Here is an 18242-nt window from a genome sequence, read left to right as displayed (position 1 = left end):
AACTCTGATGGTTGCTCAGACAGATGTTTGAGAACCACCGTACTAGGTAACGAGGAAAAAGAAGAAATGGATTAATGTCTATTTAATTTTAACAATTCCAGGTAATATAAATTTTATACTGATTGTGACAGTGAGGAGATAATTGCTGCTTGATTGGCAGCATAAGCCTTGTGATAATGGGTAATGGAGAAAGGAGGAGGGTGAGGAGAAAGAGGTGGAGGAGGGAAGGATAGGAGGAGCATGAGGGAGGAAGAAGGGGAAGAGAGAGGAGAGGAGAGGAAGAAGTTGGTCACCTGCAGTTTACAGCACCAATAACTCTGATCAAAATTCAGATTTCTGCTTTTCAGAGTAGTCTACATTTGACTCAGATAGGACACGACACATTCTCATCCTATTTATAGTGATGATATTCTTTGCTAAAAAAATTGTTTCTTAAACAACTATTTAGACCCTAACTTATTTTAGCCATCCAGGAATCTACAACAGCTTAGAGGTTAAGCCAACATTGTTCTTTCAAAAATGTATTTCCAAAATGTATGGATACTCGCAAAGCCCCTGAAGGACATGAAGTTTCTACGTTAACAAGATAGTAAAATGTTGTTTACCTGGACGTTGTAAACACTCCATATACAATGGGATTCTTGGGATCTTTGGAATTCATTAGGAAGACATCCTCTGTTTGAAAACAAAATTAGCAAAAGCTGCATTTTGGTGCTTATGACAAAGTCTGAACAGATACTCTCTATACAACATCGTCAGTGACTCACGCAATTCATCAAAATGAGTGTCGATGCCATTTGGTCCCGGCACTGAGCAAATCAGACGGGCTTTGAGGAAGGTTGTCCACTTATTCACTAGACTCCTGTGCCCCCCGAAGTCATTCTGAAAGGAGAGAACACTGGTTTTAGGAACTGTGCATATGAATAATTTCAAATATTTCTCCCCTTCATACTTTGAGACAGACGTAGAACTTCCTCATGTCCCCAAATAGAAGTAATTCTATCCTAGATCCAAGTAGCTGTTTTCTTATTATGCTGTTGGTCAAAGCTATTCAAACTTTATTCAAGGAATGACTTACAACGTACAATGAACATAATGGTACAATACGTTTAAGAGTATTTACTGAATGGAAGAATAAAGGCATACCTTGTAACCCACACTGACAACAGATCCCAAACAAAAGCATATCAGCATCGAATATTTTATAAGTTAAACAGTTGAAACAATTTTGACTTTACAAACAGCACACTGAAAAAGTATTTGCATAATTCTTAATAAAAGAAATTCACTTACGTTTTCATTGATAATGAAACTAAATTTTTACTTAGTGTAGCAATAAATTCTATTATGATAGTATATATTTACTGGTCACAAAGCCTTTTAAAATAATATTTATGTGCATATGTTTGAAGGAATGTAAGTGTTCCTTCAAAAACCTAACAATGATTTATATTTTGCTTATGTAATTCTATATACTATCAAGTTTTTTTTAACTCTTGTAATTAGTGCTTTTAAATATGATTTATACTTTTTGGGGAACATTCTCATACATTTCACATATTTTTGTATGTTTCCGACTGTTAAAACTTTTAATTTTCCAGCAACTTAATATGCTAGAGATAAATAATTTGATCATGACCAAGGAAGGAAAGATGCTAACCAATCCCCGCAACAGAGATTTTCAAAAATTTCCCATTTTCTTAAAAAAAGAAAATTCCATTGAAGACATTAATGGATCTGCCTTTGTGATTCTCTTGAGGTGAAAGGTGCTTGAATTTATAGTAGCAGTTGGCTTTATTCATACTGTATATATATCCTGCACTATACAGTGTAGTGGGAAAGAATGGTACTGTTACCATGTCTTCACACTGATACTAATTAAACCATAAACACTTATTGAGCAATTTTTATTCTATATATCTAACATTATAATGTAATATCATACAATTTTGTGTCACACAGGAAATACATTACCTCAAAATTCAGAACATCACAATTACATCTGTGTGTTCACATCTATGTACATAGGATGCTATAATCAATTTATAAAATCAAGCTTAAACACTTTTCTCTCTTACATTAATGCTTTAGCTATTCCAACAATAAAAGTCTGTTCAAAAGTTACACAGTGTAGGAAATTTTGCTATATCTGAGAATACAAAAAAGTATGTTCTCCTATGTAACATGAAAAAAATTGTTTCTTTAAAATTTCAAAGCTCATTTAATGTAAGTATGAAATAATGTGTCATAGCCTCTACATACATGTTTGCCTGTGAAGAGTCACTCATGAGCAACTATGCTTTCAATCATTCTTTGCCATTTAAATATTTGTAGTGATCAGTCAAGACTTTGAGCCATATTTTTCATTGTACTTGCACATATGTGGAAAAGAAAATGAAATAAAACCATGATTGGACAGTGAAACCCTCCTCAATTGCTTTTTTTCTTTACCTCACCTTGCATATCTGACCTATTCTAGCATGAGTGGCTTTTCCAGTGTGTTCTCCATCTATCGCATTTTCACGGAAGAAAAAATATACTTTGTCATCTTCAGGGTTGTCACTTTCTGGGATGAGGTGGGCACTAATGAACCTTGGATCTGAGAGACAAATTATAGGATATACATTAATTCACAGTTAGATAAATAATACCATTCATTTCAGTCCATTTTCACTTTCTCTTCACTTCCTTTTTACATATTTCAAGAATTAATCTTTCCTTAGTTCACAGTTTTCAGTACATGTGAACTGTTCTTTATGTATTTTAAAGTATGTTGCAGAAAAAAGATTCTTTAATTCTTTTTTGGAGTGGTGCAGAAAAAAGATTCTTTAATTCTTTTTTGGAAAGTTAGGAGTGGTGCAAAAATCCTTAGTGAGACCACACAGTGAAAATTCATTTCTGGATATTAGAATGTTTTGCAAACTGTAAAGGCTATCAAATATTGCTTATTGCCATCATCATTGTTATTCTTCCTTCTAAGCATACAATAGTTTAAATCAAAGTACAAATCGGTCTGTTCTAGTTTGCAGCAAAGACTGGATGGGAGGGAAGAGAGAGCCACATAAAACAATAACGAGAAACCAAGTCCTCTCCATTTCAGTGAATTTACTAGGCGCTCAAGCCACCTTGGTATTCTGGAGCCACCCTTGCATCTTTTCTGTCTCTCACAACTCACATTCTATCCATGGGCACAACCATCACCTTTTCTTACCACATCCTCTATGACCAATCTTTCCCAGACCACCATGGCCAGGGATGGACTCCTAGCAGTCTCCTTATTTCTACCTCACCAGTCCTGTTCTATTACTTCACACAACAGTCAGAGTGAAACTCCCGATATATTGCTTCCCTCTCTAAACCCTCCTACATCTTTCCAAATCTCTCACAATAAATAGAGAATAGAAAGTCTTTCCTGTGACCAGACCCCACTTATGATCTCGTCCCTGCTACCTCATAAGCCTTTTTTTCTACATACCCCTCCTTACCTAACTTACTCCTAGCCAGCCATACCACTTCCTCCTGGTCTTCAAACAAGTCAAGTACTCTCAGTCCTGCCTCAGATTTTTCTCCCTTTGTAATTCTCTGCCCTTATATATTATAGCTACTGGATTCCTACTTTTACTCAGGTCTTTGTTTAAATATTGCACTATTAGACAGATCTTTGTTAACTACCCTATTTAAAGCACTGAAATCCTTATTTTTGGTTGCTAATTTTCATGCATTATTATTCTTCCTACCATAATTAAACAGCTGTGATTTCTTGATCTTTCTTTCTCTCTAGTCTTGTTTATTGTCTCTCTCCCCACCCCAATGAAATACAAATTCCAAGAAAACAAGGACTTGGCATGTTTTGTTTGTAGCTATGATCCTACAGGTTAAAACACAGTGGTCATTCAGAGAATATCTGTGCAAGGAAGGAAAAAGAGAACAAATTAAAAAAAAGAAGACTGGCTAGATTATGTGGAAGGTTTATTAGCAATGTTCAGAGCCTCATCTAAAAAACAAAACAAAACAAAACAAAACTTTGTAAATACCTGGGTGGATGTGGTTATGATACGGACAAATAATCAAAGTACAGAATAGCTTCATTGGCTTTAAGATGTAAAAACTAAGAAGCTGAGTTCATCTCACTGAAACCACTTAGGACATTGCAGGTATTAAATTCTTACAATAATCTACCTTTAACTACCATGGTGTATTATGTTATTAAGTTAGAAATGAAATATCCACACATAGGTCAGTACCATACTTGAGAAACCAAGGAAGAGGTCAGAAGCCTGGAACTAGCTTTATCGGTGTTATTTAGTCCTAATCTTTACACCTGTGTATAATCATTGTTATCATGTGTTTTATGCTTATAATCTTCTTTTAACATTTGCTCTGGGAGCATGCACTTCAGGTTGCACTCCATGATCCTACTCAGGCAAATTATACAGACTCTGCAAGTAATGTAAAATAACGATTTATTATGTATTCATATTCAAGGTTCAATGTGCCTGTAGCCTAAGAGTGGGGAAATGATTTAAAATTGGGCTCACTTAGCACCAGAACTTTAAAAAGACATAAAATAATATACTACTTTAATTTTAATAATTATTGCGAGCTTATTTTTCTTCACAAATTTCTACTTGTTCATATACATAAATATGTTTGTATATATGTGTTTGTGTCTTATGAGGAACGGTGAGCAGAATAACTTGTGTGACATAGTAGGAACTGGTATGTTACAAATGAAAGAATTCATACCCTACTGATGAAAACAGGGTCCCAGAAATGCACCATTATGTGTTTGTGTATGCACATATATAACAGAAACCTCCATGTCAAAGAATTCAGTTCAATGACTTGCAATTTTTGTGACATTTTGGCAAAGCTCTTACCTCTCAGATCTGAGATGACTGATTTTCTCATTGGGTTTATTTCAAATTGAGTTATTTCAAATTGGATTCTATTCACTTTGTCTTTCATAAATACTTCATATCAAAACAAATATTTTAAACTTAAATAGTGCATGTGAAACAACTTTGTAAAATGTTAACAAATGTACTATATTATGTCATTATGATAATAGTGAAAGGAAGGCTTAATCACATGTTAAATTTGGAGATCTCATTATTCAGCTACAGAATTAGAATAAAAGTCATACATTCTTCTTCTTTAATACTAGAGCAATGAAGGACAAGCTCATCTAATATTACCTTCCAAATTAGTGTAGTTGTTCACATAAATGTTTGCATAACTTAAAGAATTTCAAGTAATTAAATCCAGCTATTTTATTTGCCTACAGATACACATAAGGCATTGTGTAGAAAGCAACATGAATAATATATATTCCCTTGTTCTCAGAAAGTTATAATCTACCAAAAGTCATATCAGAAGTACAAAAATGACAAGAAAGCAAACAATATTTGACATGAACAGATATTCTCTTTGCTTGGAATGTCTGGGCACGACAGAAGGCGTTATCAAGCATCATGTTTCTCTCTCTAAAATATGTGAAGAAAATTATCATTTTACAAATGTGGACTCTAGTGGGAAATAATTCAAGCAAGTTATCAAGCACATTCATTGTTGAAAGGGCCTGCAATCATAGTCTCTCCTTCAATATCTGATACTATAGGCATGGAGGACTTCGTAGCTGAATTAAGTTTGACAAAGCTTCAGAAACAACCAAAACATAAATTATACATTGAAAAAGGACAAATTTATTATAATAAAAAAAGAATATCAAAGGAAAACAATGTCACTCTAGTGAAATTTGTCTTTAAGAACTTTAGGATTTGTTCTTGGAAAAACATCCATTCCTTTTTCAAAATAAAATAGGTCTCTAGTTAATCTCTCTCAAAAATTTAAAAGGATTCATTCTATTATTTTGAACTTAGAAAATCTTCTCTAGGGTCAAAAACTCTTCTCATGGGGTGGTTGGGTGGCTCAGTGGGTTAAAGCCTCTGCCTTCGGCTTAGGTCATGATCCCAGGGTCCTGGGATCGAGCCCCGAATCGGGCTCTCTGCTCAGTGGGGAACCTGCTTCCCTTCCTCTCTCTCTGCCTGCCTCTCTGCCTACTTGTGATCTGTCTGTCAAATAAATAAATAAATCTTAAATAAATAAATAAATAAATAAGCTTCTCACTATACATTTTCTACCTCTTCAATTCCTCAATTTTTGTGTTCCCCTTCCTTACTACATTTTGTCCTCTTACTCATCCTCCTATTCTCTCAATCTATTCTTCTCCTTCCTTGTGAATTCTTATCCAATCCAAACCTTCTAATCAGTCATTCTAACTGCTTTCCCTATTATCCTCGAACCTCTTAGCCTCCTGAACCTCTACTTCACCTGCCTTACAAAACCCCAGAACTTTTCCCCCTATGTTCCTACATCTAAGCAAGGATGATGAAAATCATATAATCATAGTAAATGGATGTGCTATTTATTAACTCAGGCTATTTATCCTAAACAAGAATCCTAGTGTTGCTAAGGAATTATTTACTTTTAGTGGCTTACTATAGATTTATTAAAAGCAACTCTTTAAAATCATTCTGATTGTCTTCAAATCATTACTGACAGAACCAAAACCATTTAATGAGAACTCCCTTTTTTTCCTTCCTTCACCCCAAATCCCAATTTTTCGTTTCTTTCTTTCTGTGGAAAAAATGATCTCTCCTCATTTCTAAGTCTAAAGCCTAAAGCCTCTATTTGCTCTCAATCCAATAATTGAAATATTGCTCCAATAACAATCTCTATTTTTTTTTAAAGATTTTATTTATTTATTTGACAGAGATCACAAGTAGGCAGAGAGGCAGGCAGAGAGAGAGAGAGGAGGAGGAAGCAGACTCCCCACCTAGCAGAAAGCCCGATGCGGGGCTTGATCCCAGGACCCTGGGATCATGACCTGCGCCGAAGGCAGAGGCTTTAACCCACTGAGCCACCCAGGCGCCCCAACAATCTCTATTTTTCATGCAATCATGTACCATCTATATTTTCATTCATCAAATCTTTCCTAGATGCTTACTCTATGCTCTGGATTATGGAACATTAGGTGATATTATGATAAAATGTTTTCTATCTGAGAGAGAATACCAATTAAACAGTGCTTATTAAAATGCACAAAAAGGGATGCCTGGGTGGCTCAGTGGGTTAAACCTCTGCCTTCGGCTCAGGTCATGATCTCAGGGTGTTGGGATAGAGCCCCGCATCGGGCTTTCTGCTAGGTGGGGAGCCTGCTTCCTCCTCTCTCTCTGCCTGCTGCTCTGCCTACTTGTGGATCTCTCTCTTTGTGTCAAAGAAATAAATAAAATCTTTTAAAAAATTAAAATGCACAAAAAGAACAAAACTAAGAGTTTGAAAAAAATGCATTGGAAATAGAAAGGAAGATCAATCTTGACTTAAAGGAATTAGTGAACGTTTTTCTCAGAAGACATGACCTGTAACTCAAGATCTGAAGAATAACCAAGAATATCCCAGGTAGAAGGAACACACGCCAGGTCAGAGAAACCACAATGTTGTACACAGAGAGTAGTCCATGAAGAGACAGGTGGTGAAAGACAATGACAAAAAGTTAAGCAGAGGCCAGAAGAAGAAGGAAGTATTGTTCAGGAGCATATTGTTCTAATGGCTATGAGGGAAACCACTGAAGTATTTTAAACCTAGTAATGACATTATCAGATTCCTATTTTAAGATCACTGTGACTGCTATAAAAAAAATATAGTGAGACAAGAATGAAGGCATGAAAACCACTCTGGAGGTTGGTGAGAAGTGATGGTGATTTGGATGGTATAACAGAGAAGGTGACGTATGAAAGGATTATGTGAAAGCAGAATTGATGGATTGCATTCACTGAGATGCTGAATGTAGGGAGTAGTGAGAAAAATCATGGGGATATTAAAGAAATGTCTGATTTAAAAGTTGGTTGGATAGGAATCATTCACTGAGATAGGAAGACCTGAGAAAGGACAGACATGGGGAAGATAGAGTGGAGAAGGAAGATGAGCTCAATTTCATGCACCTTTTAAAGTGAGATGCTTGTGAATTTGTCCCACAGGCCAAGGAATACAAAAGTTCAGGAATGAAATGGTGACTAGAGTTGAAGTTATTTTAAATTGACAGTAGCCTATAGAGTACAAAGAGCAAAGAAGACAGAATCTAACACAACGAGAAAAGTGATGAACACAGGAGAAAACATAGGAACTGGGGAGTTGAAAATGAAGGGAAGAAGTTGATTCTTCTCAGGAATGTCAGTCTTTCCCTTCTTAGTGATTCTGTGTCAAATATTTATTTTTAACATCTTTTTACCCTAACGAAAGAAAACTAAAAACTTCCACTGCCACTCTATGCTGTAGCATCCATCGTGTTTCTCGCCCCCACTAAGGCCTAGGACTTGAGAAGAGTGTCCATGTTCAGACTCCCTGTCCTCTTTACCAGTCATTTCTCAACTCTTTACTACCTAGCTTTCGGCATTTCACCACTGCGAGTGTTCTACTGATAATCAACAGAAACATCAACAACAACTGGATCTTCAGCCATTGGCACAACAAAATCTACACACCTTTCCTAAAGTTATCATTTTTTTCTCTGGCATGTGGCTTCTGTGACTTTGAATCCGAACTGTTCATTATCTAGCCTTCACTATCTCTTTTATGACTTCCCTTTTCCTTCTTCCTAAATCCCCAAATACAGATGTTTCCTAAATTCCTGTCTTTTGGGGTACATTTCCTTTCCCCCTACTCCTATAAATGAAGTAATCTCCTAGCATTTCTTCCACTGTTTCAACATTCTTAATTTTGTTATAATTTTAGGATTTTTTTCTTCAGGAACTGATTTACTTTTAGAGCTTCAGGTATCTTCAAACTATATCAGCCTTGATTTTCCTCCAGATCCAAGTATGCATTTTAAACTTCTGGCTCAAATTTTCTACATAAGGACCCCATTACAATTTTAATTCACCACAACGAGCAAGAAACTTAGCTACTTTTCTCTTAGAACTGCTTCTGCTCCTAACTTTCCATTTTGGCTAATGTCAACATCAACACCTACATATAAACTGTTATTTTATCTTAAATTGCTTCCATTTCTTGCAGGACTTTTGTTTTTCCCTCCCAATTCACTATCAAACTTATTCCTGCTATTATTGCTACTTCGTTCCCTGTTTTATAATCTTAATGTTGCTTGTACAATTCATGTTCTTTTTACTTTACAGTTATACTTTTGGAATCATCTAATTGTTCCTCTACACATGTATTATCTATTTCTTCTAAGCCATCCATACAGTGCTACAGAAAAAAAGTACTAATGCATTTATCCCACATAATTTCCAGAACAGATATCAAGTGTCATAGGATATGACAAAGTAGCATAAACTAAGATGTGGCAAGCAGAAAGGACAGTAAGTCCAATGTTACTACGAGCCAGTAACAAGTCTAAAAGTAGAAGCTACATTCACTAAAACACGTATTTGAGATGGGCCACAATTTTGGCTCCAAGCTTTCCAGAATAAGAGGAAAATGGGAAATCTTGTCAACTGCACTGTTCACAGTATCTCTAATATGAAAAACAAACTAAGGGCAATCAGTGGTATTCACAAACTAACTTTGACTTATATTTCTAGCAGAACTGACCACTGTTTCCCTTCTTTCATACCTTAGTGAATCTGCTTATCATTCAAGAAAACACCCAATCTGCTATCTTCGTAGGCATTTAGTTCACATAACATGAAAGAAAGTTTGCTTTTTACCTCTTTTATAACATTTAATTCTTTTTCTAGTATCTTTCTTTTCATATTTGTTATGACAGGCATTTGTCTGATATCTCTCCCTCCCTTGCCTTCAGCTTCTATATATAACAAAGTATTTCTCTAAGCATTTTGAATCTGTCTCACTGCAACTACACAAATGTAGGCCCTTATCTCATCTCTCCTGGCAGTCACATTCAATCTGTTTTCCCTGCCTCCGGCCTCACCTTTTCCAAACCATCTTGTCCTGTCTATCATCTTTTAACACACAAACCTTTCCCTGGCACCTGGTGCATATTCCTCAACTAGAATCCAGAAAATTCTACTTTAATCACTTGTTTTCTTTCCTTTCCTTGTAAGCTGATCTCCCTATTTTCCCCAATTATTTCTTCCAGGCTAAGCATAACGTCTGAAACAGAACATGGTTCCTAAATGAGTGAAAATGAATTTTCTAAGCTAAAATACGTAGGGGTGTGTGTGTCTATTTAGAAGAAAGAGGCACATTTTCTTGCTTTTTGACAGTTTGTTAAAGCTATCGGAAAGAACAGAACTCATCGTAGGCCCAACCCAGCAGTGTGTAGGTTCCCAGTTCAAGAAATGCTCAGACATGTTTCTTTAAATTGCAACTCTTTCTAAGAGTTATTACACAATAGCAAGTTTTCAAAATGAAATTTCATGCACTTCTTTAAACATGGGAGAAACTTCTGCTTATGATCACATCCTTTTTTGTTAATTAATACAGTAAAAGTAATGATCTGTTTGCAATTTTTCAAAATTAGATTCTATCAATAGGATTAAAATAACAAAATATTTCTCTCCATTTTATGAAGCTAAAAACAATGTATATGTAGGAGGCCAGAGGTTACCATTGTCCTGAAAAACTACAAGCAATTCACTAACTTGCCTTGTCATCAAAAACTCCCCATGGAAAACTTTTACCCAAATTCATTCATACTGACCTACTTTATTAGTTCTCCTTGAGAATCAAAGAAAGATCATGATAGTCACAAAGGAAGCTTTTCTACTTCTAGTTACTACCATCAAATGGTAGGGAGAAATGAAAAAAAAACAAAAACAAAAACCTCAAACCCACCAGTTACTTTTGCTTTTTAGGTTTGTGTTCTGTATCCCATTAAAGTAGAGAATGTCTATTTCTAGTCTCTGTGTACAAGTTCCTGATTTCAATGTGGCCAAATCCACTGAACTAATAGACACACATATACAGATCTTTTAATAATGTAAACAATTATAATGTCTCTAGATACCTTTCCACATTTCAATCTTGTCTACTCTGCAAAGTTCACAAAATCCCAAGAGAGAATGATTTAACAAAATCTTTGAGCTTGTACAATTGAAAATATTTCTTACAGTATGAGGCAGGGAATCGATGTAGATGTGTACTAAAAGCTGAACATCAAAAGAAAGTGGCAAAATCCATTTTAGCAGGATCAAAGTGCATTAATCTTGCCAGCACGAAATTGCAATGTAAACACTATGAAAGGTAAACAGAGTTAGAAAGGATTCTCTCATCTGCATAGTTTAAATGGTATGCCTTTGGGGAAGAAACTCTGTCTTTACAGGTACTGTGGTACTTCTGCAATGCCCTGAGCACATGGTAGAAGCTGAACAAATAACCATATGTAATAATCTTGGACCAATGCTATCATGTGAAGTATGGAATCTTTAGTCATGATAATAGCAATAAACGCTGAGTAAATACACATCTTTTCTTTCCCCCTTTATCTCCTTTACCACCCCCTTGACATTCTCCCACACCTCATCCCACAGATGGCATTTCTTGCAAAATTCACGTTTGGGCACCACCTGCCACTTGTAACAGTATCACTCTGTCGAAATATTTTTAGCAGCTGCAAATTAAACTGTCCTTCAGGTGCAATCTCACACTTAATGAAAATGACACCTTGGCACAGGACACCCGGCTGCCTTTATGATTCATTTGGCAGCTTCAGCTTATTTAAATAATGAACACATTTTGCTGCTCTCAGCATTAGGATCAATCTAAATCTCTGGTACAGAAACATTTTGACCAGCCTTTGGCTGGACCTATCCTTTCCACCAAAAAGCCACCAGAGAATAAGAACACACAACTAAAACTGTAGAAACGTATGCTTTTTCTTTTAAATGAATTTAATAGGATGATTAATTAAAATTTTTGGGTGTCTAAGTTAGAACATATATTGGCTTTTTAGGACATAAATTACACATAGTTCATTTGGATGGAGGATGGAATAAATGATTACAAGCTCTTATGCAGGTGACCCAAGAACTAGTTAGTCTGACACCATGAAATAGGCCTCTTGTTAAGCATGATAGAAAGTTCCAGAGCAGAAAGGGAACATAAACCCACTGAAGGGAAACAACTCAAATTATCGCTCTCTCTCTCTTTTTCTCTGAATTAACTGTGACACTGTCTATGAGAGGAAAAGGAAGGCTTAAAAATTTATATAGTTCACAAAACATACATACATAGTTTTATTTTCTTCATACTTGAAAGGCAGCTCCACTGACATTCTGACCATTCATGCAAGAAAATCCTTGCTAAACATACTTTCAATTTTCAATATAAAAAGAAACAAATTCTCTCTTCACTGTATAAAGATAAACTCTTGGGTCAATTATCATATGGTTTCACTTATTTGTGGAGCATAACAAATAGCATGGAGGACAAGGGGAGATGGAGAGGAGAAGGGAGTTGAGGGAAATTGGAAGGGGAGGTGAACCATGAGAGACTATGGACTCTGAAAAACAATCTGAGGGTTTTGAAGGGGCGGGGGGTGGGAGGTTGGGGGAACCAGGTGGTGGGTATTGGAGAGGGCACGGATTGCATGGAGCACTGGGTGTGGTGCAAAAGCAATGAATACTGTTACACTGAAAAGAAATAAAAATTTAAAAAAAATTATAGAATTCTTGAAAGAAAAAAAAAAGATAAACTCTCGGGGGGTGCCTGGGTGACTCAGTCTGTTAAACGAGGGACTCCTGATTTCAGCTCACATCATGATCTCAAGTTCACGAGATCAAGCCCTGCATGGGGCTCTGTGCTCAGCTGGAAGTCTGCTTGAGGTTCTCTCTCTCCTTCTCCCTTTGCCCTTCCCCTCTGCTCACACACCCGCTCACACACACAGATAAGCACGCATGCACACACATAGTCTCTCCTGCTCAAAGAAAGAAAGAAAATCTTAAAAAAACCCTATGATAGGCCTCAAATAAAACTGGATAGAAACCTGACTTCTCACAACCACTAGATCTGTAACTTCAAAGAATTAATGTCAACTAGCCTCGGTTTCCTTATATGTCAAAAAGCACCTATCTCTGAGGGGTGTTGGGAGAATTACATTAGAGAATACATCTACATCTACATCTGTATGTTTGTCTATCCATCTATATACTGATCGATCGATCTATGTTCTATTTCTTTCTACCTACCCACCTACCTATGTCAGCATATCGTAGGCCTTCAAAATTGCTAGCTGCTATTATTTTATAACACCATTTATAAAACTTTGTGAAATATCTTCCATAAATACATGTTTAAAAGTTAATGGTAATAGAAACTTAGATTGCTAATTAAAGCAAGTTGAATCAGAAGCCAGCTGATAAAGAAGCTATAAACCTATTAAAGAGCACTGAGAAGAATAAAGGCAAATTGTAAATTATGTAAATTTTAAGACTGTATTTTTATAATAAAAAAAGATTTCCAATGTCACAGACTCAGGCTTCAAAATACTTCTAAGCTAGCTAGCAGGACAACTGGTGACAGGGAAAAATCATCACCAGGTGACACCCAACACACCAGAGTGGCAGTCATAGTGACTGGCTTCTTCCTCTTTCAGCTTTGCTGCAACATAAAGAGGGGGCAAAAAGCCCCAAAGAATGAAAAGACTGTGAATGGGAACTCCAGCACATGGGGAATGCAGGGAATGCAGCCTAAAGTCATCTCACATTCTTTGCTAACAACCTAAGCAGAATGGATATATCATTTTTGGCTGTGGAAGAGAAAAATCTCTAGCCGCCAAGGAACGGGCCTGGAAAAACTTTTGATGCTTCGCTGGCTGGGAAACTATGAACAGCCCTTGGGGTAGTTTAAATGGTTCAAGATGAGTCACGTGAAGATAGAGAGAAACCTGATCAGACCGGAAATGAGTACGAATGGTGAGGGAAGATATCAGTACCATTTACTATGCCCTTCCTTGTGCTTTTTGTCCATTATTCTGATCCACGCCTGTCCCAGAAAGAAAGCCTGACACTAAGACTCCGCAAATGCCCAAAGTGCCCTCTAGTAACTGGGAAGGCTAGTACGTGAACAAGAGCTGAGTTCTTCCTACTGTACCAGGTCGCCACAAGTATTTACACCTATGTATTTTGCAATAATGTCTCTAAGCTGCATATTTGGCTGTTTTGTTTACTATTTTAATAAAGAGATCAGCATTTAACATCAATAAAAAATCGGTGAAAAACCTTGCAGCTCTTTACCACCACAAAATAAGGCTATTTAAACTACTGGGTCATAACCAAACAAACTCCACAAGTTTTCTTAACTGAAACTAAATTAATGAAGAGGATGTGGAAAGACTTTGGGATGCTGGACCTAGAAGAAGAAACCCATGTAGTGATCACGGACATCACTGGGGAGTGAGGTGCCTCCACCTCTGTATGTCACCAAGTTTAACTACCTTACAGTTTCCCTTATTCAACCCTACAGTCAAAGAGAAAATGTTTTTCCATTTTCATCTTTTCAGTTTCATCTCCTGTATCTACTAGGTTGGCTTTTCTGATCAATTCTGTCCCTAATACAGTTTTTACTGTATTTCCTCCTTACTTTTATCTTAATTCAAGTTCTCTCATCTCTCCCCTGAATATTTCTCTGCCTTCTTACTCCTGCTTCAAATCATTCTTCCCACTGACATTTCATGTGCTCAGTTTTATTGACAGTTGTCCATTAGCTAAACAATTAATTTAGACTCCTTGAAAAGGCATTCAGGGTAGGGGTGCCTGGGTGGCTCAGTCAGTTAAGTGTCCTACTCGAGATTTTGGCTCAGGTCATGATCTCAGGTGGAGATCAAGCCTGAGCAGCTCTGCACTGGGCCTGGAGCCTGCTTAGGATTCTCCCTCACCCCCTTTTCCCCCACATGCGTGCACTCTTTCTTTCTCTCTCACAAAAAAATGCATTCAGGTCTTTGTTACCTATCCCCCAAATATAATTCTAGGCTTAGCTCCTACTGCATTTTCCCCTATACCTTTCCATCTCACTACTTTGGATTTCCAGAACTTTCATTCTTAAATAACTTCACTTACATGAATTCTCTATGAGGAATCATGCCAATTTTTCAAGGCCTTTTTCACATACCTTTCAAAAATACTTTAAATTATTCAGGTAAAACTTTGTCTTCTGGGTTTCCATAATATTTTGTTTAAATTTCAGTTAGAGTAGTTATATCTTCCCAACTGCTCTGGATTATTTCCCATAGTGATACAACATGTTTCTTCACTAATTTATTTTTATTTATTTATTTTTTGAGATTCAGAGAGAGAGAGAGGAAGAGCAAACAAGCACAGAGAACAAGCAGGGGGAGCTGCAGGCTCCTTGCTAAGCAAGTGGGGCTCAATCCCAAGGACCTGGAATCATGACCTGAGCTGAAGGCAAACGTGTAACCAACTGAGCCACCCAGGTGTCCCCACTAAGTTCTTTTTAGGCAGGATTTTGTCATTCATCTTCAAATCCCCTTATAGGATACTGTATTATACTTTAAGATACTTGCTTGCTAACTTGATCTCAATTGAACACTATTCTATTTATGTAATTGTCTTACAGTTTGTAAACCGCCTTCACATGGAAGATGGCAGTTAAACCGTGTAGTAGTTAAGGGGCTCTCACACTATTCAGCTCAGTTCTGCTACTTATTGTGTGACTATGAACAAATTATTTGACATATTTGCATCTCAAATTCTCATTCTAAGGTAAGAATACGGAGATGTTATAAAGAACATATGACTGGGATGCTTGGGTGGCTCTGGGTTGAGTGTCTGCTCAAGTCATGATCTCAGGGTCCTGGGATCCAGCAGGCTCCCTGCTCAGTGGGGAACCTGCTTCTCCCTCTATTTGCCACTCCCTCTGCTTGTTCTCTTTCTCTCTCTGACAAATAAACATTAAAAAAAAAAAAAAGGACCAATGATCTAACAGAACTAAGACACATGTAGGTAGAAGAATGTACTATTATAAAATACGACTGTCCTTTTTGTGATCCCATGGTTGGTTACCTTTGCTTCACTGTTTAGCCATATGCTGTTCACCAGAGTGGCGGGGGGAAACAACAACAACAAAAACGTATTATTGAAGTCAACAAAGAATAAGTATCTTTTAAAAAAAAGAACAGGAGTGGAAGCTTCAGGGCAAAAACAAAGAGCAAATCAATTGCTGCTTTTTTTCACATCAGATAGCTATAATGAAGGAGAAGATCAAAATGAGTCAGAAACTAAAAAGAGCAGCAGTGACATTCTCCTCTATACTGACTTAGATAAAGACATATGGTTTAAAAGATTCAAAAGAAGTTTTACTCTTAATGCTGGGACTTGAAGAGCTATACTCAGAGCCCAACAAAACTTGGTGTGCTGTGATATTACAGGTCTTTCCTTGTATTCTGTGTCAACAAATTAATTTATACCATGAAGTATACTCATCACCCTTCCAGTAGTTAAATTATTGTTGTTTTTAATTACATTAAGTATAAGAAAGAACATACGGTTGTGTATAACCATTATGAGATAATCAAATGTTATTTTAGCTGTTAAATGAAAGAATATAAAAAAGAAAAAGAAATACTCAAAGTATACCATTCAATGCTTACTGCCTCTCACACTTTGCCATAAAACTGGTTTTGATTTATCTTAATCAATTTGACTCCCCAATTCATAAATATTCTTTGTGTGACATTATTTGGCTGACTTTTGACCAACTTTACTAGTATTGCATATTTAGTTCTTAAGAATCAGTGTCTCCATCATTTCTATGCTTGCTCCTCAAAGTATCTGATCTTCCTCAAGGCTACCTTATTTGTTGAAGTCACTCAACAAAGCAGCCTGGGATTAGTCTTGACTTTTTTCTCTATGTTGACATTTTATCAATCATCAAGTTTTATTTTTTTCTCTTAAACTTCTATAGTATCTATCTTTATCCTTCACGTCTTAATGTAGGTCCTTAATTTTTTTCTACCCTTTAAATAGTTTTTTGAGCTTCTTGTTATCAGTCTCACCTTCCTACGATTATTTCTTTCACATAATGCCAAGAGTGACTTCACCAATATTCAATTTGTTTACACCAATCCATTGTTTAACATTCTCTGTTAACATAGTTTTTGGTGGGAGTGTAATATCGTCTGGCATTTTTTAAAAAACCAAACATACACCTACCCTATGATTTAGTCATTTCATTCCTAGTTATTTGAGAGAAATGAAAGCAAATGTCTACAATAAGATTTGAACAAGAATGTTTACAATAGGGCGCCTGGGTGGCTCAGTGGGTTAAAGCCTCTGTCTTCGGCTCAGGTCATGCTCCCAGGGTCCTGGAATCAAGCCCCGCATCGGGCTCTCTGCTCAGCAGGGAGCCTGCTTCCTCCTCTCTCTCTGCCTGCTTCTCTGCCTACTTGTGATCTTTGTCTGTCAAATAAATAAATAAAATCTTAAAAAAAAAAAAAAAGAATGTTTATAGTAGCTTCATTACACCCAGGTGTCTATCATTAGGAAAAGACACAGTGTGGTATATCCATACAATTAAATACACAGCAATAAAAAGAACAAATTACTGATATATGTAGTGACATGATGGACTTCAAAACCATTACAATAAGACAGCACATATTGTATAAATCCATTTATAGGAATTTCTATTCTCTTTTATTCTAGAGTAATCTATCATGGAAAACTCAGAACAATGGTTCCTCTGGGGGTAAGTAGATGGGGGGACTCATTGGGAAAGCACATAAGAAAACTTGCTGGAGTGCTCCAGATCTTGACAGGCTTTTGGGTTACAGACAGTTATCGTTTGTCAAACTGTCACTGAATAGTACACTTAAGATTAGTGTACTTCATTGCATATAAATTTTCTCTGAATCGAAAATATCCATACACAAATATTAAACACATATTATCGTTAATCATATAAGAAAGGTGTTCTGATATCTGCAATATACTTTGAATTCATAAAAAAAAGATGGTTGACAGATGAAGAGGAATGGATGGATAGATAGATACATAATAAATTATAAATTGCAAATTTGTAGAATCTACATGGAAAATGAAGACCAGAACTATATATGGTTAATGTAATCATCTATAAAATTATTCTAATTTCCTGTAATTGAAATTTTTCATAGAAAATAATTGAAAAAACACTTCTATGCCTCCTGAAAGCTATTAAAAAGTTGTATTTTTTCCCTACATTAGGTACATAAAAGGGTTAAGATGAAATTAAGAAAGTAAAATAAATAAAATAATTGTTATCTG

The 18242-nt window shown here is 36.2% G+C and overlaps 1 protein-coding gene and 1 long non-coding RNA gene across 5 annotated transcripts in view; one reads left to right on the top strand and one right to left on the bottom strand.

The window, feature by feature from the left end:
- SEMA3A (semaphorin 3A) overlaps positions 1-18242 on the bottom strand; it is a 306101-nt gene that overhangs the window by 39322 nt on the left and 248537 nt on the right. For all 3 annotated transcript variants that reach the window (XM_032873239.1, XM_032873237.1, XM_032873236.1), the window contains 3 exons: positions 2457-2599; positions 768-882; positions 606-675 (listed from right to left, as the gene is read on the bottom strand). In XM_032873239.1, coding sequence (XP_032729130.1) covers positions 606-675; positions 768-882; positions 2457-2599 — 328 coding nt within the window. The remainder of the gene's footprint in view (positions 1-605; positions 676-767; positions 883-2456; positions 2600-18242) is intronic.
- The window catches only part of LOC116876866, a 62378-nt gene continuing 59749 nt past the window's right edge, over positions 15614-18242 (top strand). For both annotated transcript variants that reach the window (XR_004384473.1, XR_004384474.1), the window contains exon 1: positions 15614-15701. This is a non-coding gene — a long non-coding RNA (uncharacterized LOC116876866). The remainder of the gene's footprint in view (positions 15702-18242) is intronic.

The sequence above is a fragment of the Lontra canadensis genome, unplaced genomic scaffold (assembly GCF_010015895.1).
Source record: "Lontra canadensis isolate GAN:19392208 unplaced genomic scaffold, GSC_riverotter_1.0 scaffold48, whole genome shotgun sequence".
NCBI classification, from domain to species: Eukaryota; Metazoa; Chordata; class Mammalia; order Carnivora; family Mustelidae; genus Lontra; species Lontra canadensis.
Note: the sequence above shows the minus strand (reverse complement) of the source record. Positions and strands in the feature narration are given on the sequence as shown.